Source organism: Chionomys nivalis, chromosome 13 (assembly GCF_950005125.1).
Source record: "Chionomys nivalis chromosome 13, mChiNiv1.1, whole genome shotgun sequence".
NCBI lineage: Eukaryota > Metazoa > Chordata > Mammalia > Rodentia > Cricetidae > Chionomys > Chionomys nivalis.
Window position 1 is genome coordinate 43,783,210 of NC_080098.1, and position 22,564 is coordinate 43,805,773.

Below are 22,564 nucleotides of genomic sequence, written 5' to 3' on the forward strand. Positions count from 1 at the left end.
CCTATCCAGAGGACTCTGGTGCTCTCTGATAGTTACAAATTTCTTGCCATTCCTTGACCTGTGATTTATCAGGTAAAACCTTAAGTCCAGAGATCTTTGTGGTTTTTTTCGTTGCTATTGTTTTTTGTTAGGTTGGGGTTTTTTTGAAGACAAGAGTCTTACTATGTAACTTTAAAGTGGCTATCGTGGAATTCACTCTGTACACCAGGCTGACCTCAAACTTGGGAGATTCTCCTGCCTCTGCCTCCTGAGTGCTGGGATTACAGGTGTGTGCCACTACGGAAGGCTAAGTTCACAGAGGTCTTTTGAAGGGATAGTTTGTTAAACAAAATGAAAGGCCCTATTGCAATGTGGTGCTGCACCGGCATGCATTGGAATGTACTTCTGAAAGCATTGCAATTAGCAAATTTTGTGTGTGTGTGTGTGTGTGTGTGTGTGTGTGTGTGACAGAATTTCTCTATGTAGCCCTTGTTATCATAGAATTCACTTCGTAGACCAGGTTGCCCTCAAACTCAGAGATCCTCCTGTGTGCCTCTGTCTCCCTAGTGCTGGGATTAAAGATATGTGCCACCATGCCTGGCTAGCAGAAGAGCTTTTTAGTGCAAGTAAGTGCAGCCACTCACATTCCAAGGCCCACACATGCAGGTCAAGAACAATTAGGGGTCAGTTTTCTCCTATGACCATGGCCTCCAGGGTCTGAATTCAGGTTGTCAGGCTTTCCCATCTTGTCAGTCCACTGTTCTAAGACTGCTTGCCGGTCAAGCCTCTCCAACAGTGGCAACATAAGCCTGAATCTTAGAGAATTGTAAACGGAGACTGCTTGTTCATTCCCTGGCCGCCCAGACCCGAAAAAATCACACAGAAACTGTATTAATTACAACACTGTTCAGCCAATCCCTTTGGTGTATTCCTAGCTAGCTCTTACATCTTAAATTAACCCATTTCTATTCATCTATGTATCGCCATGAGGCTGTGACCTACTGGTAAATTCCAGTGTCTGTCTCCTTCAGCAGCGACAAGTTGTCTACCTTGACTCTGCCTACTCTCTCCACATGTACCTTTCAGCCTGGCTATACTCTGCCCTATCATAGACCAAAGCAGCTTCTTTATTAACCAATGGTAATAAAACATAGTCCTAGCATACAGAGAGAATCCCATATCAAAAAATCTTTTTTTATATATTTATTTATTTATTATGTATACAATATTCTGTCTGTGTGTATGCGTGCAGGCCAGAAGAGGGCACCAAACCTCATTACAGATGGTTGTGAGCCACCATGTGGTTGCTGGGAATTGAACGCAGGACCTTTGGAAGAGCAGGCAATGCTCTTACCCTCTGAGCCATCTCTCCAGCCCCCTCAAAAAATCTTATGTAAATGGAGAAAAACATCTCAGAGAAGCTGTGTCCTCTGCCTGTGTTTCAGAGTTTCTACTTTTTACAAAGCCCAGTGATGACAATTTTAGCTCTTTATGTCCTGTATGAGAAACCTTTGCAAACCTAAATATTGTTAAGGCTTTTTCATTTTGCTTTAGAAATCTTTCCTGCTCTGACATTTGTCCTAAGAGTTATTATCATGTTATTAAAAAAAATCTTTATAGCCAGCCAGGCGGTGGTGACACACGCCTTTAATCCCAGCACGCTGGAGGGAGAGGCAAGCAGTTCCAGGACAGCTAGGGCTTTTACACAGATACACCCTGTCTCGAAAAACAAAAAAACTCTTTATAACCAGAAGAGGAGGAAAGAGATGAATGGAATACATGCACATGAAAGCAGAACTATTTGAGAAGATGAGCAGTGGAGGAGATCAACAAAAAGGGGACAGGAGGAAATGTGGAAAGGGCTAAGACCACAGCATGACATGTATGAAACATCACCCTGAAACCTACTATCTTGTGTAACTAACCTAAGCACACAGCCCCACTTACCACTCTAATTGTGACATCAGATTCTCCCCCTTGCCTTATCCCAAATAGTTATGAAAGTTAATTTGCCGATTCTCTAATGCAATCTTTAAGCTAGTGGCCCAAATCCAAGACATGCATGGTCACCATCTCCTAGTAGCCACTTGTCTCAAAGTTTATAAAACATAAATTGTTGGGAGCAGTGAGACCCCAGATCCTGAATTTCTTGTAAACAACTTGTTTTCCCCTGATCTGAGTGCCTACAGCTGCTCTGAGCACGAGACCTTCAGGAGTTCCTGATGGCAGGAGAGTGGTTTCTGGTGGGTTTGGCTGGGGCGTGGCTATCTATATAATCTGCCCCTGAACACAATAAAGGGGGCATTCTTGGGGAATTCAAGGATGACCCGTGTCGCTGTCTCTCTGTCTCTGTGTGTGTCTGTGTATTTTAACCTCCAGCCCCTTTCCCGAAGCTCGCGAACTGGGTGCCAGCGCACAGAGTGCAGACATGGGGGCGCGGTGCGTGGCAGTAAATAAACTAAAAACTGTTTTCCATTCACACTATTTCCAATGCTGAACTAGTGGTTCCTGCAATGTACACATAAGTATGTCACCATCATCTGCAAATCCTATTGAACAAAGTTATAGTAATAGCTTCTATTTTTGTCTTTAAAATAGTTATTATTATAAACCGAGCGGTGCCTTTAATCCCCATACTCGGGGAGGCAGAGGCAGGCGGATCTCTGAGTTCAAAGCCAGCCTGGGCTAAAAGAGCTAGTTCCAAGACAGGCTCCAAAGCTACAGAGAAACCCTGTCTCAAAAAAACCAAGAAACAAAACAAAACGAACAAAATAGTTACTGAGTATGGCATACATGCCAAGGCACATAAATGGTCAGAGGACACCTTTCCTGAGTTGGTTGTCATTCCTGCTACTGTGCATACCACAGGCTAGATGGCAGCTGAGCTCGTCTCCACTTCCTGTCTCCACATAGAAGTATGCTGGGACTGCAGAGCATCTAGCTTGTCTTAAAAGCACAAGTTCCATTAACTGGGCACGTTAGCAAACACCTTTTAACCCTAGAACTCCAGTGCTCTGGGGAGGCAGAGGCAGGTGGATCTTCCGAGTCAGAGGCCAGCCTAGTCCACATAGAGAATTCCAGGACAGTCAGCTACACAGAAAGCAAAAACAAAGCAAAAACAAAACAAAACAAAGAAAAGAGGGGTTAGCCGGGCAGTGGTGGTGCATGCCTTTAATCCCAGCACTTGGGAGGCAGAGGCAGGCGGATCTCTGTGAGTTCGAGACCAGCCTGGTCTACAAGAGCTAGTTGGGGGTGTCTCAAACTGGGCTCTGACAGCTAGTGATCCTCTCCACAGAGCCATTTCCCTGGCTTGTTTTGCAACAGGGTCTCATGTATGCAGGTTGGCCTTGAATTCATTATGTAGCAGGACCCTAACCTTCCGATCCTCCTGCCTCTGCCTCCCAAAGCACTGGATTACAAGTGTCCACTACTCTTGGTTTATGCAGCTGGGGATAAACTAGGGCTCTGTGCATGCTAAGCTCAACTGAGTTACATCCCAGCCCAATAGCTTCTTTTTTTAAGCACTTACTTCAGGCTCAGTAGCCTTTTTCATCACAGTAATACTAAGACAGATTTACCTCAATATTAGAGACATGAAAACTAAAGTTCTATAAGAAAATATGCCTAAAATTATCCTTTAAAGGCCAGTGTTGGGGTTGGCACATGGCTCAGCAGGCCTGGCAACCCCTCTGCAACCCACAAGGTGAAGAACTGACTGCCACAGTTGACCTCTGACATTCATACACACAAGTAAATGAGGGTAAGAAAAGTAAAGGTCGATAATGTTCTTTGTTGTCAATTTACATAAAAGCACATCCATGCCCGCCAGAGCATATTCCACCCGTGCTTTCCTAGCAGTGTTTCTTGTCTTCTCCTTCCTCCTTTGATATTTACACACTTGTACACAGCTTCCAAATTTCAGCTACCTTGAGTTTCTCACTACACTTCACCCTCGCCACTTTGCTTCTGAGGACCATCCCGATCATCCAGTATTGATGGCTTGGAAGGTTCAAAACAGGACATTACCAGTTAGGCAAGCCTTAACCTGACTAATCAAGTTCACTTGGGGAAGTTTTAGAAAAGCAGACACTTCACTCAAATTCTTACTCATATTCCTATGACTAAGAATATGCAAATATGAAAATCAACAGTGTTCATAGTGATCCTGAGACCAGATAAACAGAGTTTATCTTAAATCAGATCAGCTCCAGACAAGAGTTCATTTCCCATGTCTACAACAGTGAAATAATAAAATACTATAGAAACAGGTGCATTTTTTACAAATTGGATACACTGAAGTCTCCAAAATATACCGTGTTCAACAGGAAATTGAAGTTTATTTAATATACACAAGTCACATCTGACACTGAGAAAATGAAAAAGCTATTTACATAAAACAACAGATTAAAAATACATACTATCTGTATTTTAATGCGCACTAGCCCCAGGATTCAAACGTGGAGCCCAGTACTTGCATCTTATAGTTAATTTACCAAGAGCTGGACTGAAGGGCAAGGTTGGCAGTGTATCTCACACTTCATGTACATGGTTGTCATCCGTGGAGGAGGACACAGGCTCTTCCGCGTGTGTTCCAGCTTCCGAGTCCTCCACTTCAGAATCCTCAACAATTTCCTCTTCAGAATCAAATTCTTGACTATCCGGTGATTCAAAGCTATCTAGAGGTTCACTACTCAGCCTCTTTTAAGGAAAAACCAGCAATTTATTGTAAAAATCTTGAAACGGAAACCCACTATTAATCAGTATACTGATAGAGCAACCCACCAATGTTATAATACCCCCAATAAATTCACTTACAGTGTTATATCAAAGTCTACACAGTACCACATCATATCAGCAAAGTCCAGTTATCAATTTGCTGGGTTTTGTTTGTTTAAAGCACTTACTGAGCTGCTTCCAAAGCACAATTAAAACTGGTACTTCTCTGAAACCACAGAACTGTATGTTCTTAATTTCTACCCAGTTGGGGACCATATTTTTAAAGTCAATACAGAGAACTAGTTCAGTACTTCAAAGATTGTCAAGGCAGGGCTGGAGAGACGCCTCAAATGGTTAAGATCATGGTCCTCCAGAGGACCAGAGTTCTATTCCTAGCACCCATAGCAGGTGTCTGTAACTCTCACTCCAGGCCACACTCATAATTAAAAATAATTTTTTACAAAAAGCCTTAAAATAACAACATGCCATGGTTCTAATGTTAAGGCAGTAATTTAATGCAAGAAGGTTGATGAAAGCTTTCTTCCATTGGTAAGATGGATTTGCTTTGTAAATACAAAAAAGGCTTAGAGCATTTATCAAGTAAAGCCTGGTAAAGTCAGAGAAATCAGGCTGACTTTGAAACACATTAGCTATTTCCCAACTCTAAAGTCAAATAAAGCCTATTTGTTTTCTAACTGACAGATGATATGCTTATATGAACTAGAACCTAGAAATGCGTCAACTGTGCAAGGGAGTAACTTTTCTCATCTTTCTCAGATGTGGGCTTATCACTACCATTTTATAGGTAAGGAAAATAAAATCCTGACAGGATAAATAACCTGCTCTATCCAAGAAACTCAGTGGTGCTGGGAATCTCATTACAGACTGAACACTCACTGACCAAACACCGCCTCCATGACTCTGAATCCAGTGAATACGGAATTACCTACCTCAATTACTTCTGCCATGTACTGTACGTGTTCTGCTACTTCTGCCAAATCTTTGTTCTCCTTTTTTAGGCGGGCAATTTCACTGTCCTTTTGTTCAATTGCTTTATGAAGCTATAAAATGAAAATAAAGCTTAGTATTCCATAGATCTGCTCTGATCTCCAGAACCCTCCAATCAAATCACTGACAAACCCATGCAGTAAAACAGCAGGACTCATTTTGCTCATGTAGACAAACTTACATTGGACCAACACTCAAGCTAGTCTATACCAGTCCAACTATGCTGAAGTGAAAAAGAACGCTACCAGAGCCCTTTAAATGGTACGAATTCAATACGTACTTTCTCGTTTTCTTTAAGTGCTTCATAGAGAGCTTTCCTTCGTTGTTCTGCCACTTCTTTCCAATACTGAGAAGATGGATTTTCTGAAATGAATCATAAAGTTTTACATAACTTTAAACCCCTGGCTGAGGTGGAGCACATGTCTCTAATCCTAGCACTCAGGAGTCTGAGGCCAGCCTGGACTGCACAGTAAGTCCTTATCTCAAAAACACAAAACTTACTGCTATAAACAACTCAGTCATTTATTTCTATTGAAAAATTCCAACCTAATTTTTATTTTTCCCCCAACATATCAGAGTTTCAATCCTTGAAAAGAATTGCAACAGAAGAAAATTAAGTGCAGATGTATTACCTATACGGTTTAACATTTTACAAGGTTTGTTTTGTGCTTATGCATTTTTATTTGACCTTTATGGGGGACAGGGACTCTACCACTACTGAGCTATACTGTCAGCACCAATAGTGTTACCTTTGAAAGGTCTAGACCAAGCAGGGCGGTGGTGGCGCACGCCTTTAATCCCAGCACTCGGGAGGCAGAGGCAGGCGGATCTCTGTAAGTTCGAGGCCAGCCTGGTCTTCAGGAGCTAGTTCCAGGACAGGAACCAAAAAGCTACGGAGAAACCCTGTCTCGAAAATCAAAAAAGAAAAAAAAAAAAAAGGAACGTCTAGACAAGTTAATTTGCATAGAGTGCTTAATTTTGAATTTGTTTCAGGCTCAACATTTTTGGCAGGAATATTGCAAAATGCACAGTGTCTTCAGTGTATTATCAGGAATACACACTAAAATGTTACAATATTGAATATAAAATATGATCATTTGATTTGGCTGCCATATACCAAATTTATCCCTTGTAGAGATTGTTTTCCCTGGTAACAAGAGATCTAGGGAGCAAAACTTGAGTTGGTTAATCTGTTCCCCAACCAACTTTAACTCTACTGGAGATTCTTGCTTTAATCTTCTATAACTACTGTGGATGTGATTTTGAAAAGAATTCTCCCTATTCCATTTTCTCTTTAGTTACCATTACAGATTCATATGCTCTTTTCCCTTCACCGTACCAAGAGCAATGCTGTCATTGTTTTTATTTTGAGACATATATCCCAGGCTGGCTGGCCTTGAACTTGATAAATAGCTGAGAATGACTTTGAAGTGATCCTGTCTTTACGTTGGACAGCATGCATTACGAGTGTTTGGCACCATGGCCGGCTTAATTAGAAGTCATTCTTGCCACTAGTCATTTTGAGGCTGAAAATTTCACACATTTAATCAGTGTTCATTTCTTCAAATTAAATCTGTTCCTTAAACATGTCCAACATTTTTCCTTATTTTCTGATATGAGACGTAAGGATCACTCTATATAGTATCCTGGATACTGGAATCCTACGGTCAGCCATTTCCTCAAGAGCTTCAGTGCAGAATAGTGTTTACAGACCAAGAACTGGATATCTGGTATGTTTCTTGCTTTCAGTAGAAGGATTTGTTTGTTTGTTCGCTTGTTTGTTTTACAAGACAGGGTTTCTCTGTAGCTTTGGAGCCTGTTGGCCTCAAACTCAGAGATCTGCCTGTCTCTGACTCCCAAGCACTGGGATTAAATCGTGCACCACCCCCAACCCGACAAGTGGAAGGGTTTTTAATAATCAATTTATACTAATACTCCCAACCAATTCAACAATTCATCCTTCCCTTCTCCACCCCACATTTGTATTTTCATTCACCCTATTAAGAACCTGCCTCCCAACACCAACATACTCATTTGCTCCATTCTAAAATACATAGGAGATTTTTCTTCGCAAGAGTACACCAATACAGTACCAACAAAAGATTTAACAAAATTCAGGCAATCTGTGTGGGTCTTTTAATTCTAGTGATATATATATTCATAGTTATACTGGTACTTTCTATGATTAATGATCTACAATCACCAATGACTGTATGAACAGCATTTCTGACGTGTATAAAACTAACCCTTGACTGATTTTAACCTTATCGGGTACAAACATTACAAGTCCTGTTTTGAATGTACTACAAAGCTGCTGTGGTTCTATCCAGTAGACCAACCATTTTCAATTTTGTCCTTCCTGTAAAAAAAAAGTACTTTATGCTTCTAAACTTCCTTACAACATCCCAGGAAACTCAGAACAAACCCAAAAGTTGCTGTGACTGACCTTGTACAAGACAATGAACTTCTCTAGGCTTCAATTTCTCATGACCTCTGACCAATACAGAGGAAAAGTCTCCCCAGTAAGCCAGGTGCAGCAGTTCAAGCCTGTACTCTTCAGCGAGGCAAGACTGAAGCAAGACTGCCTGAGTTCAAGGCTAGGTCGGGGCTACACAGTGAGTTCTAGGATAGTCCGAGCTGCAGAGTAAGACTGTGTCCCCAAATAAAAAAGCCCACCACAACGATTATAACATATTATCACTTTTCTCTTCTGGTTTCCACTACTCTCCCATTAAATACACTTTTTTTTTTTTTTTTTTTTTTTTTTTTTGGTTTTTCGAGACAGGGTTTCTCTGTGGTTTTGGAGCCTGTCCTGGAACTAGCTCTTGTAGACCAGGCTGGTCTCGAACTCACAGAGATCCGCCTGCCTCTGCCTCCCAAGTACTGGGATTAAAGGCGTGCGCCACCACTGCCCGGCCCATTAAATACACTTTTAATTAAGTGTATTTCAGCAGGGAGGAGGTGGTGCATGACTCTAATCCCAACACTAGGGAGGCAGAGGCAGGCAGATCTCTGAGTTCGAGATCAGCCAGGTCTACAGAGTGAGTTCTAGGACAGCCAGAGCTACACAGAGAAACCCTGTCTCAAAAAATAAACAAGCTATAATGTATATTTCCCTTCACCTTTATCTCCCCTTCCCCAGTGATGTTCCTATTGGTCCTATCAGTGTCCTCTTGGAATATTCAAATCCTTCCTCTATTATCACTTTTCTTGTAAAAAGCCCATTTCCAGGTCTTGTAAAATCCCAATGCAATTCACTCTCACAGATGTCAATTTAGTCACTGTCCTGTTCTTTAATATCTTACCCATATCGGGGTCTTGCCAAACAAATAGTTCATGTGTTCAAATTTGGAGTATTTGCCTATTTACAATACAAAATATTAAATTATCAAACAGTAACCCCACCAAATAATAGACCTCCACCGTAACTTTCAGGACAAGGCTATATTCTTTTTTCGTACCTTTAATCATAAGATCAAATGCTTCCTGGGTGACATCTCCAACGTCTTTATTTTCACTACTTTCTGAACCAGAGCTTGAAGTCTTGGATGTTAACTGGTCATTCCAAAGCTTCCTTTTGGACAAGCCTTTTGGCAACTGTGATGGAAATGCTAAATTACTTAGATTTGGTAAACAAGAAAGCTACATTGTTCAGTTATTTATGTATTTAAGAACTTTTTTTTAAGTTATACAATTCAAAACTACCAAAACAGGGCTGGTGAGATGGCTCATCAGATAAAAGTACTTGCTGCCCAGGCTGCCATCCTGCATTCAATCCCCGTGACCCACACAGTGACAGAGACTCCTGAAAGCTGTCACCTGACTTCAATTGTGTACTACGGCACTCACATGCTCCTACATACCCACACACAAAATTAATAGTTGTAATATTTTTAGACTGCATTTGTAATTACATTTTTATATCTGTGTGCGTTTATGGATTTGAATGCAGTCCTTGGCCAGAAAAGGGTGTCCCACCCCTTTAAAGAGGTGTTACAGACAGTTGTGAGCGGCCTGACATAGGCACTGGGAACCAAACTTAGGTCCTCTGAAAGACCTAATGTGTGCTTTTAAACACAGAGCTGTCTCTTCAGCCCGTAAATGTAAATTTTAAAAATCTACCAGAATCTATAATATTATTTTAGAAATTTATTTGCAGCAACTATTTGGACTTTAAAGTTTAGCTACAATTAAAACAAATAAGTACTTTAAGAAACCGTGGGAACTGTTTAATGCTTCCCTCTTCCCTTCTTCCCTCTCTAGCCCTGACACATACCTCATTTTCTCGGCCAACAAGAGACCCATCTGCAGAAGGCTGAATCATCTTCAGTGTTCTCCTTGGGACGGGACTATTCTAGAAGTCAAGATGATTCATTATCTGGTTAGTGCTATACGATTATTTTCCAAGTTTCTACACAGTTAGACTGGGCCTTACTATAATCTGAGAGTTAAAAAACCCACTAAGAACATAAGATAATATATATCACAATGTTGTATTAGAATAAGATATTGGAATAAGATGTTGGCTTAATCAACCAGCAAACTTATTTCCCAAGATTAAAGTTATTAAAATCATTAATAAGTAGGTCATATCACCCAAGTCAGACACACAGATAACTTTTCTCATTCGTAGTCTTGCTGTAATCATTGTCAACCCATCTTATTTAGTTAAAACACACATTAACTCTTTCTATGGTGGCAATGACAGTTCAAATGATGTATGACAAAATTTCAATTAAAAACTAACTGTATTCTTAAAAAAATCTTCTACACTGGGATTTATAAACATTATACTTTACAAAAGAGATAAACACTGAGAGAAAAGGTTAGTGATTCCACAAAATATTTTTATTTAATAAAAATAATTCATGTAAGAACTCTAAATATTCTCAAACATTATGGGCATTTTATCAAAAAAGAAAAGAATACTGCTGGTTGGTTTGTGTCAAAAACCAGGACACATCTGGGAAGAGAATCTCAGCTGATGGAAGAATGGAACATAGGCAATCATGGGGGCATTTTCTTGGTTGATGATGGAATGAAGAGCTCAGCTATTCCAGTGCTATCATCCCTGGGCAGGTGTACTGAGGTGCATAGAAAGCAAACTGAGCAAGCAAGGAGAAGCAAGCAGGTAAGGAGCGCTCCTCTGTGGCCTATGCTTCAGTTCCTGCCTAAAGTTCCTGTCCTGACCTCCTTCAATGCTGGACTGTGACCAGAGACCTGAAAGCTGAAATAAACTCTTTCTTCTCCAGGTTGTTTTTGGTCATAGTGGTTTGTGGTGTTGTTTTGTTTCTTTCGAGATAGTGTTTCTCTGTGTAGCCCTGGATGTCCTGGAACTCATTCTGTAGACCATGCTGGCCTCCAACTAAGAGATTTGCCCCCCTCTGCTTCTTCAGTGCTGGCATTAAAGGTGCGCACCACTACCACCTGGTTTGATCAAATACAAACTTTAATATTGAAATATAATTAAAAATATTTTGTTATATTTGCTTGTGCGTGCACACACGCATGCACAGAGATCAGAGAACAACTTGCAAGTCAGTTCTTTCCTTCCACTGTATTTATTCCAGAGATCCAACTCAGGTCATCAGGCTTGGCAACAACTATCTCACAGGCCCAGGAATATAAGTTTTACTTATTTACTTATTAATTAACTGGAGACAGGGTCTTTTTGTATAGCCCTGGCTGGCCGTGGTCTCACACAGATCCACCTGCTTCTACCTCTCGCGTGCTGGAACTAAAGGCTCATAGCACTATGCCTGGCACCAGGAATATAACTTCTAGAACACACTGTAGGTAGAAGCAAGTGCATGCGTAAATAATGAATAGCCCCTCCTCAACTATCACCTGACAACAGAAGCCATTCTGCTACAAGTCCATGATTAGGACACTGATCAAATGTCTGTGCTTTAGACAAATCAAAACACTCTTGCAAAAGTAGCGGAAGCCTATAATACCACCCAGCACTAAGTAGGCAGAGGCAGGTGGAGCTCTGAGTTCAAGGCCAGTCTGAGGTTTATGTAGTGAGTGCCACACTAGCCAGGATCGCATACTGAGACCCTATCTCAAAAGACAAATAAGTAAACAAGAAAAACAGTCATGCATGGTGGCACATACATTTAATCCCAGTATTCAAGATGCAGGCAGATTTCTGAGTTTCAGAATAGCCAAGGCAACATAGTAAGACCTTGTCTCGAAACAAACCCAGCCCCCACAAAGAACCCTCTAAAATCGCTAAGTTACTATTCTAAAAATAAAATTTTGTCTTCTTTAAAATATGGAAATAGCCCCAATATATTTCCTGATTTGTAAGTTCTATTTTGAAAAGGAAAAAAAAAAAAAAAAAAAGAATCATTAGTGCTACTGGCACCATGGGATAACAAACAACGGTGAATACTCAAACAAGGTTAGCAAGAACATGACACCACACCAGCGTGAGAAAGTTACTGTACTTGACAGCACAGAGTTCACCTTTCCCACGGTAAAGTTTCTACTGCTGATTATTATGTCACTATTTAACCGAGGGACAAATGCCAACTACCATGAGAACAAATATTACAACAACATTTCAGATATAATGTAGATTACAGATTAATCAAGTCTCTAAACAGAAGAAAATAAAACTAAATGTTGGATCTTGATAATGGTCAAAGAAGCCCACTAAGTTGCTGACACACACGTACAAGGGCCACTTCCAGGATTTCTACTTTATACATGTAAGCTTTATAAACTATAACCCAAGGGATGTATACTATTATAACATTCATTTCCTTATGTGTATAATAATATACACATTAAAATAACATTAATAACAGACTTCTAGATTCCACATTTCATTCATATGTTTAAACCTTAATCTTTTCAGAAAATAATTTGATACCCAGCACACCCTCTCCCCAAAATATATGCCAGAGTACACTCAGTTTTCCAACTTCTGATAATGAGTCCTGAATTTAAATTCCCTCTAAGGGCTGAGGAAATAGTTTCAGTCCAGGAGTTTGGGGTCAGCATGGGCAACACGGCAAGACTTTACCTCTTAATTAAAACGAACAAATTCAGGCACATTTTAAGGGTGCTCCATTACACACCTTCATGTTCTCCTGGGCTCCTTCCTGTTTCTGCTTCATACTGGGATTCATTTTTCAGCTGTCAATACACACATAAAAAAAAAACCAAACAAGCAATTTAAAACCAGTATGGTCTGTATCTAAAGGTAGAGTCTAGACTTTTTTAAAAAATTATTTACACCACAAAAATCTTACTGCTTTATAGCAGAACCACTATCTGATAGAATGGCCTGGTGTCCTGTACAAAATACAGAGATCTCGGAAGATCTGAGAAAGGGGCACCAGAAAAATCAAAATAGACACTTAAGCAGGCTCAGATCTACCCTAAAAAACACCATCCTGCCTGTTATGGTGGCACCTGGCTGCGACCCTGAAATACGGTGCCAAATCAGCCTAGGCTACATAGCCAACATCCTGTCCCCCCCCCCAAGAAAAAGAGGAAAGAAAATTCCAAGAACTTTTGGCTGAAGATGTCTCTCAGTGGGCAGGCAGAATGCATAACTGCATGGCTTGAAGCTCGGCTCCATTCCTAGCACAGCATAAACCAGGCCTAATGGCACAAGCAGCTGGGAAGCCAGAGAAACTGAATTCAAGTTCATCCTCAGCTACATAGCAAATTTAATACCAACTCCTCTCTTACTTACATGTAATTAACAATTTACATTGTGTCCCAGCACCCACACATGCATGCAAATACAAACAGCTTATAACCCAGTGTGAAGTTCTTCCATTTTCTATTTTCTACTCTATTTCATGTTAATAAAACCTTATCGAAAACCCACTCGAGAGATTCTCGATCTGTTTCTTCTTTCCTTTCGAGACAGCTAAGTAGGCAAAAGTGACCTAGAACCTGCGGCCTCGGCGTCCTTAGTGCTGGAGATTGAGCACTACCACGCCCAGGCTTGGGCAATGTTTCCCAAAACGCAGGCAATGGCCCAAGATCCCGCTATCATTAGTAAGGAGCATAGGACAGGGCCCAAGGAGAACCCTCTGTCACCTACACTGGCATCACTGGAATGGAAGGAGCAGGACTCAATGCCCTTGTCCCAGCAGCAGCGTCTGCAGCTGCCTAGAGCGGGCCGGAGGGACCCAGCTCAGTCCCCGGGCAAACCGCGTCCCTGAGACTCAGCAAACCTTCCCGGGAGCGCCAGCCCCGCCCAAAGCGACGCGCGCCAGCCAATAGGAAGCGCGAACGCCAGAGCGCGCCAAAACCGACCCCAGCAATGGCGCAGCCCCTCCTCTCAGCTCGCCTAGCTTTGCCTTGCTGCCGGGCCGAGACTACGGGCCGAGACTGGGATCCCTTCAGGTCCTCGCCTCTCCCGGCCGGTTTCCCGCGGCTATCGAGGCAGGCCTGGCTTCGGGCCAGACGGGTGACCCCGCTACCGGAGTTGCTCTCACCCACCACCACCACCCCCGCGTCCTCGGACTCACAGGCCACGGTGCTCCGTTCCTGACGAGCGTAAGAGCGGGACGACCCCCTGGCAGCACGCCGAATACAACGGCGCCAGAACGACCCGAACCTGCGGACTGACCGGGTAGCTGACGTAATGAGGGGTGGGGCCTCGGCAGCCAGCCAATTGCTTCTTGCCGCCGCCCACCGCGCCCATGGATTCCGTGCGCCTGCGCAGTCGGCCGCGGCGCCTGTAGTCTTTGGGTGAGGTCACTAGGGTTCTTCTTGGCTAGAGGTCGCTGTCCTCTTTCCTTACCTTCTGACCCTCTGCCGGAAGCTCCTGACTTCAGTCCTCTACAGGTACTCTGCTGGGAGGACAAAGGACTACTTTCACTGGCGGCAAACACAGACTATACATATATTTTTCAAAGGTATTTTATTTGTGTATTATTTGTTTAGTTTTTTGTTTGTTTTCAAGACAGGGTTTTTCTGTGTAACCCTGGCTGTCCTGGAACGATCTTTGTAGACCAGGCTGGCCTCAAGCTCACAGAGATCCACCTGCCTCTGCCTCCTGAGTGCTGGCGTTAAAGACGTGTGCCACCACCCCACAGCGTATGTTTAGTTTTTAATATACATACATGCAGGCATGCATGCCTACACCCATGGACAGGTCTGCACACATGAAATGAAGTAAATAAATATATGAAATGTGATGGCTAGAACAGAAAGTCACAGTGTCAATACTGGGAAAGCATGGCCCCAGTCCAGGCTAACAAAAAGTTGAAGCTGAGGAAATTTTAAGCGCATGAATTTTACTGTATTTGAGTTATACCTCAACTGGTTAATAAGGTGGCTCATGGGTTAAGTGCTTGTTCTTGCAGAGGACCTGGGTTTGGTTCCCAGCACCGACATGGTGGCTCACAACCATCCATAACTCTAGTTCCAGAGAATCTGATGCCTCCATGGGCACCAGGGTGAACGTGAATCACACAGGCAACACAGTCATATGCAGAAGTTTTTAAAAATGGAAATTACACATCAATAAATCTGGAAAACAAAAGGAGGAATGCAATACAGGAAGTCTCTGAAAAGGAGTTCCTGAATACTAAAAAATATAGACAGCCCGATGATCCTAAGTTCATGGCCAGCCAGGTTACATAGACAGAACGCAGATACGCAGATATGGTTGCTTAAGTCCAGGGCCTGCCTTATTAGCCAATAACTATTTATTAGAAGGAAACAGAACTTGGGTCTAGGGACTCTCAATGGTCTAGAGGCTCAGAAAAGTCAATGTGTTTGTTACTTGCTGCTATGACAAATACCTGAGAAGTGCAGCTTCAGGGAGGGTTTGTTCATGCTCACAATTGGAGGGTACGATCCACCATGGTGGGCAAGGCATGGTAGCAAGAGCATGAGGCAGCAGATTCCATGCATGCAAGCAAAACTTTCATATACATGCAACTATCTCACACATGCTGTTGCCCTTTAACCAGCACAAATCCTACTAAATGAAAAACATTCCTTTTTCCATGAGTAAAGACCTGGATTCTATGGTCCTACCAGTTATCACTTGATCACCTCTCAAATCCCCTGGCAAGTTCCAGAGGAGCTGCATGTATGATCTGCCCTTGGAGCACCCATAACTTCCCATCGACTCATGCGCTAATGAGATCTGGACTTCAGGTCTGGGTGAGGAAGGATGCCTGAGAGTGGGGATCCATCAGTCTTGCTACCCAAAGGGGTTTTTGTTTCTTTTTTCCAGACAGGGTTTCTCTGTGTAGTCTTGACTGTCCTGGAACTCACTCTGTAGACTAGGCTAACCTTGAACTCACAGAGATCCGCCTGCCTCTGCTTCCAGGGTGCTAGGATTAAAGGCGTGCGCCACTAGTGCCTGGCTGCTACTCCGCGGTTTAAAAGAAAATTCTCCTGAAGAATGTAATATGAATCTGGGTGTGATAGCTCGCGCCTTTAATCTCCATAGTAGGCTGAGGCAGGAGAGTCTTGAATTTGAAGTCAGCTTGAGCTATGTAGTTAGACCCTATTTTAAAATGCCAAAAAGAGAATCTAAAAGGACTAAGGAGATGGTTGAGCAAATGGAGTGTTTACTACCGAGACAGACCATGACCCAGGAGCCACATGGTAGGAGAAAACTGATTCTTGCAAGTTCTCCTCCGACCTACACACACACACACCAAATAGGTAAACATAACAAAGAACAGAAAAGAAAAGATATAAGGAACAACTCCTATCCTTTCCACCTAAACGTGAGATCCAGACCTTGGAGAAACTGCATACCCTGTGGGACCCTACCCATGGAACTTTCTGGAAATATATGCTCTGTGGAACTTGACAATAACCTTTCAGGGTACCAGAGAAAGCTCTTCACAGGGAAGATCTCAGAGGAAGCATTCTATTACAAAGCTGCCCGGGGGTAGGGTGGCCAGAAGCTGCTGACTGCTGCCCTCTACTGTCACTGATACCGATTAGTTGTCATCCTTGTGCTCCTCCAGCACAGAAATCCGAGTTCTTTGTGCTCAGAGCTTTGCAGCAGCTGAGGAGGAGGGGCTAGCAGCCAGTGATGCCCTATAAAGCTGCACAGTCCTCAGTACCCAGAGCCTTAACCCTAAGGCTCTACAGCTCTAGTGAGCCTAGGAAGCCCAGCTGCGACCCACGTTTGGGGAGTCCTTGGTGGTCAACACCGGCCAGTGTTACCAGCTGTTAGTCTAGGGTCTGAGCAGGAGAATCACTGCAAGTTCAAGTCCTGCCTGTCCACATGGCAAGCCTCACGCCAGATCTGATCTCAAAGACAAGCAAAGAAAAGGCGGGCATGGTGGCTCATTCCTGTAATCCTAGAACCTAAGAGGGAAAGACAAGAGGATCATTACAAATTTAAGGCCAGCATTGGCTACATGGTTAAGCCTAAGCTACAGAGGAAGACCTGCCTCAAAAAAAAAACAAACAAAAAAACAAACAAACAAAAAAAACGAGCTACATGCCCAGGCATGTTAATGTACACCTTTGAGGCAGAGGCAGGCTGATCACTGATCTCTGTGAGTTCCAGCCAGGGCTACGTGGAGAGACCCTTTCTCAAAGAAAGAAACAAAACAAAATACCGGCTGCAGTTGTACCTGTGACTGCTGCACCTTTAGAAGTCAGGGCTATTAGCCTGGCCGTGGTGGCACACACTCAGGAGGCAGAGTCAGGCGGATCTCTGTGGGTTCGAGGCCAACCTGGTCTACAATGCAAGTTCCAGGACAGCCAGGGCTGTTACACGGAGAAACCCCTGTCTCAAACACACACACACACACACACACACACACACAAAGGAAGTCAGGTCTATCCGCTGTGAAGACTGTTATGTCTCCAGGCTTTAGTGGAGCTTGGGCTGATGAGCACTACCCATTTGAGTGACAGTCCTTTTGCTGAAGCTGGCCTATGTGGCCAGGGAGAGATAAATAGCTGCCAATTAGGAAATCACGTTGCTCTGCCCCCCAACATTTTTGTTTGTAGAGAAGCATGAACACGAGGAATGTGTGCAATGAGGTCTTAAGAAGCTGTCATTAACACGAACAATGACTTTAACAGATTTGATGGTGAGTGGGTTAGTAGAACTCCAGGCAAGTGCTCTACCAGTAAGCTACATTGCCAGCCCAATGGGGTGTGGATGTCTGTGTCTGTCTGTTCCTTGCTACATAGCGTGTAATAGTCCTACTCAGCTTCTTGAGTGCTACCATTACAAGTGGGCATCACCACATCAGGCCCAGAGGCTTCTCAACAGTGTTTTGCCTGTGCTCACTACCGACCTGGTGCCCAGGGAGACGCAAGTCCCTGTCATCTGTGTCAACTGTGGAATCCTGGTGCATTTCAGAAGTTGAGCAGAAGCAGGAAGTCATCCCTATCTTCTCCTAAAATGTCTCACCTCCGCCCTCTACTGGCAAAATGTCAGCACTAGCAGCAAAGGGAAAAATAAGAGTTCAATACTCTCTCTCTCTCTCTCTCTCTCTCTCTCTCTCTCTCTCTCTCTCTCTCTCTCTCTCTCTCTCTCTCTCTCTCTGTGTGTGTGTGTGTGTGGCGGGTGTCAAAGGACAATCCCACAGGAGTCTGTCCTGTCCTTCTGCCTTGTGATCTCAGGAATCTAACTCAGATGGCGAGATTTGGCAGTGAGACCCACCCAGATCAGTTTTTGAATGGCTAAAGTAAGGACTTTGAGCTGAGAGGCACTGATAGATCATGTAGCAGAGGTGTGACTGTTCCCCTAGGTTCATTTTTCCCCTTTCATTTTCAATTTTGGTCTTTTGAGATAGGGCCTCGCTCTGTAGCCCCAGGTTGACCTCCAGCTCCTGCTCTGCCAGTCTGGGCTGCCTGAGTGCTGGAGTCACCGTCTCTGTCACTCAGCTGCGCGCCTAGCCAGGTTCAGCTTGTAATTGTATTTTCCTGCCCTAGTTTGTTAATCACTTCACTTTCATTTTCTCTCCAAATGAAACGAGCAAAGCGTCAATATAGTTTTTAGAGATGCAGATGGTGACTGAGAGGTGACTCAAGGGTTAAGAACACTTCCAGAGGACATAGGTTCTATCCCCAGCACCCACCTGGCGGCTCACAGCTGTCTGTCACTCCAGCTCCAGGGGAAATGACACCCTCCTCTGGCCTCCACAGACACTGCACACACTTCATTCACAGACACACACGAAGGTAAATCACCCATACACATAAAATAAAAAAACAAAATCTCAAAAAATGTAAATAAAATAAAGATGTCTTTTGAACATATGAAATAGTGTCTCTGGTGGTCTGAATGGAATTGGCCCCCATAAACTCATAGGGAGGGGCACTATTAGGAGGCGTGGCTTTGTTGGAGGAAGTGTGTCACTGTGCAGGTGGGCTTTGAGGAGTCATATATGCTCAAGCCATGCCCAGTGTCTCAGTCCATTTCTATTGCCTTTGGATCAAAGATGTAGACTTCTCAGCTCTTCGAGCGCCATATCTGCCAGCACACCACTATGTCCCAACATGATGATAATGGACTAAACCTCTAAAGCTGTACCCCAATTAACTGTTATTCTTCATAAGAGTTGCCATGGTCGGATCTTTGTGAGTTTGAGGCCAGCCTGGTCTACAGAGTGAGTTCCAGGACAGACTCCAAAGCTACAGAAAAAGCCTGTCTCAAAAAACCAAAAAAAAAAAAAAAAAAACAATTAGCTGGGCAGTAGCAGTGCATACCTTTAATCCCAGCACTCAGGAGGCAGAGGCAGGCAGATTTCTGTGAGTTTGAGGCCAGCCTGGTCTACAAGACTACAAGAACTAGTTCCAAGACAGGCTCCAAAAGCTACAGAGAAACCCTATTTCAAAAAATCAAAAGAAAAAAAGTTGCCGTGGTAATGGTGTCTCTTCACAGTAATTGAAACGCTAACTAGGACAGTATCTAACTAACATCACTTAAGAAAGAAAATTAGGGCCGGGCGGTGGTGGCGCACGCCTTTAATCCCAGCACTTGGGAGGCAGAGGTAGGCGGATCTCTGTGAGTTCGAGACCAGCCTGGTCTACAAGAGCTAGTTCCAGGACAGGCTCCAAAACCACAGAGAAACCCTGTCTCGAAAAACCAAAAAAAAAAAAAAAAAAAAAAAGAAAGAAAGAAAATTAGTAGCTGGGCATAGTTGTGTACACCTTTGGTCTAAGCATCGGGAAGGCAGAGGCAGGTGAATCTGTAAGTTGGAAGTCAGCCTGGTTTATTCTTTGAGATCCAGGACAGCCAGGGCTATACAGAGTGACCTTGTCTCAAAAAGAAAGAGAGAGATGTAAGTGAAGACTGCTCATTCATTTCCAAGCTGCCCAGATCTGGATAATCACACAGAAACTAGATTAATTTTAATAACACTATTTAGCCAATAGCATAGGCATATTCCTAGCTAGCTCTTATATCTTAAATTAACCCATTTCTGTTAATCTATGTATCACCACGAGGCTGTGGCCTACTGGCATGGTTCTGATGACTTTCTCCTTCTGTAGCTAAATAGCAGCTGTCTGACTCTGCCTTCTTTTTCCCTGCATTCAGTTTAGTTTTCCCACCTAGCTCTATTCTGCTTTGCCATAGGCCAAATTAGCTTATTTAGTAACCAATGGTAATAAGGCATATTCACAGCATCCAGAGGGTAATCCCACATCAGAGAGAAAGGAAAGAAGGAAGGAAGGAAGGAAGGAAGGAAGGAAGGAAGGAAGGAAGGAAGGAAGGAAGGAAGGAAGGAAGGAGAGAACCAACTTAACTAAGTTGTCCTCCACACATATGCCATGATATACATGCATGTACACACATGGTACATACACATACAATAATTAATTAATTTTTAGTAAATAGGCATGTCACAAAAAAAGATGTAGAAATGATCCCTAACCTTGTAAGACCACAATCATCTCTACTCAGTCAGAGATATGCAAATTAAAACAGAAACATGTCTCAGCATATCACCACCAGCACACATTCTTGACACCATACTGTGACAGCCAGACTTCTAAAATGTTCCACATTTTCCCTGGCCTTGTGCCCAAGGTTACATTAGGTTATACAGGAACAGCCATGAGATTTTATGGGTCTAATTAAGGTCTTTCATCAGGAAATTGCTTTTAATCAGCAGGGAGGTTATTCTTGTGGCCCTGATTTAATCAATAGGATGCCTGTCAACAGTCTGGACTTTCCAGAGGCCAGAGTTACTCTCTTACTGGTCTTGAAGAAGCAAGCTGCTGGGAACCACAGCCCTAAATCAACGAGTTTACAAAGCAAATGAAACAAAAATCTTCCAATGACGCTTCCAGGAGCAACACAGGCTGCAATGCATTTTCAGCCCTGAGACCCTGAGCACTGGCCCAGCTGGAGTGTTCCTCACATTCCTGGTGCAAAGGATGATAAGCGCACTTCGTTTAAGCCTGAAGGATGGCGACAGTTTCTACATAGCCACAGAACCGAAAGGACTCCCTCTTGGTGAGGCTGAAACAGAACAGGTGCCTGTGCATCTCTGGTAAGAGGTGAATGATTAGGAGCCCCGTGGAGCCACCTGGCTGGTGCGAGGATCCATTTCTGGCATTACTGTTGCTGGCCTAGCTGCTCTATTTCCAGGCGTTTGCTCCGAAAAGAGCACGCCATTGGCGGAAAGCAGCATGCATCCAGGGCTTTGCGACAGTGTTTGTCAGGTGTGGTAATAGGTTTGGTCAAGGCAGCTGAACTCTTTGGTGAAGTTGAAAGGGTCACCAGAGAAACAACCAAAGTGCCTCTCCACCAGGGAGAGATCCGCCATAGATAAAGGGATGTGGAGTAGGCAGTTAGGATTGCCACTTCCCTGAGGGGATAAAGGCCAGCGGTAAAGGAGTGGGTGTGAGCCACAGGCAGTGCTGTGGACAGTGCGGAGTACGGCTGACGAGTGAGGGCAGCTGCGGTCAAGTTAGGATGAGGAGAAGGAGCTGGTTGAGAGAGTGCTGAAGGGTGATCCTCTTTATGGAAGTTGGAAAGAGTGAGAGCAGAGGGCTCCAAGGCCTAGTCAGCTTTGGGAGGGGATTTGGCTTTTGCCAGGAGAACCTGGTGAACTTAGCATGAGTGAGGTACAGAGGGAAGGGTGAGAACGGAGAGCTGAGAAAGCCTACACATGGGTAGATTCAGACCTGTGTCTGGCAGTGTTTGTCAAGATGAATGAGGATTTGGGAGTCAAATGTACCAATTTTTGGCCACTGAGACTGACAGTCAAGTTGGTCTTGTGGCCAAGCCGTGTTGCGGTAAAATGAGGCGGTGAGACTTCATGACATTGCTAAGTCTGAGGGGAGATAGAGACACAAGTAGACAAGCAAGTGGAGGTGAGGGGTTGGGTTTTGAGTGGGAAGAGCCCATGGTCAAGAGAGTAAAAGAGGTAAAGATGGCCAAAAAGGAGATGTCCTTAAAGGGCAGTAGGAGACCTCCAAGAAGGAGGATTAGCAGCAAAAGGAACAAAAAAGGATAAGTGTCATCTTGACAAGAATTTCAATCAGGTCACTCCCAAGGGGACTGAGAGACTATCAGAGAGAAATGTCCCAAATCACAGAGAACAGGCATCCCTTTCCTTCTGGTGGGAGCCATGTAGGGCAAGAGAACTTCCTGGCACACAGATGTGACTTTTTAGTTGTCCTACAGAGACAAAGCAAGAAGCTCTGGAGTGACAAGAGCAAGCAGAGACAAAAGCAACTTAAGAGGTGGACTGGGAAAGGCTTTATGGGAAAAGGGTGGCAAACAGGGCTTCCACCAGAGGGAGTGTTCTAACAGAAGGAGGGGTAAGTGTCTTAGGAGAGAGATGCCCGCGTGGTGGGCACCAAGGAGAGCGTAGCAGGCTCGAGGGGCCAGAGAAACAAAGAGGACATTGAGTGGGCAAGGAGAGATGAATGGTGAGAG

General features: G+C 43.6%; 1 protein-coding gene across 3 annotated transcripts; it reads right to left on the reverse strand.

Annotated features, from left to right (window-relative positions):
• Positions 1–4,296: 4,296 nt before the first annotated feature.
• On the reverse strand, positions 4,297–14,310 carry Gmnn (geminin DNA replication inhibitor). Of its 3 annotated transcripts, none has more exons than XM_057787914.1 (7): positions 14,202–14,310; positions 12,792–12,849; positions 9,980–10,057; positions 9,165–9,300; positions 5,984–6,066; positions 5,646–5,756; positions 4,297–4,677 (listed from the first exon to the last, which is right to left on the reverse strand). In XM_057787914.1, exons 2-7 carry the CDS (start codon positions 12,840–12,842, stop codon positions 4,510–4,512), a joined length of 627 nt encoding a protein of 208 aa, XP_057643897.1. In that variant the 5' UTR covers positions 12,843–12,849; positions 14,202–14,310; the 3' UTR covers positions 4,297–4,509. The 3 variants fall into 3 exon arrangements, with proteins under 3 accessions (XP_057643897.1, XP_057643895.1, XP_057643898.1); XM_057787912.1 differs by lacking the exon at positions 14,202–14,310 and adding an exon at positions 13,772–13,849; XM_057787915.1 differs by lacking the exon at positions 14,202–14,310 and adding an exon at positions 13,553–13,599.
• Between the last annotated feature and the right edge of the window lie 8,254 nt (positions 14,311–22,564).

Bases quoted from the DNA above. Each gene is read 5' to 3' on its own strand.
- Gmnn (XM_057787914.1), bottom strand. From the start codon at position 12,842: ATGAATCCCAGTATGAAGCAGAAACAGGAAGGAGCCCAGGAGAACATG. The intron at 10,058-12,791 runs GTGTGTAATGGA...CTTGACTTCTAG, and splicing joins GAGCCCAGGAGAACATGAAG to AATAGTCCCGTCCCAAGGAG. The intron at 5,757-5,983 runs GTACGTATTGAA...TTCATTTTATAG, and splicing joins CACTTAAAGAAAACGAGAAA to CTTCATAAAGCAATTGAACA.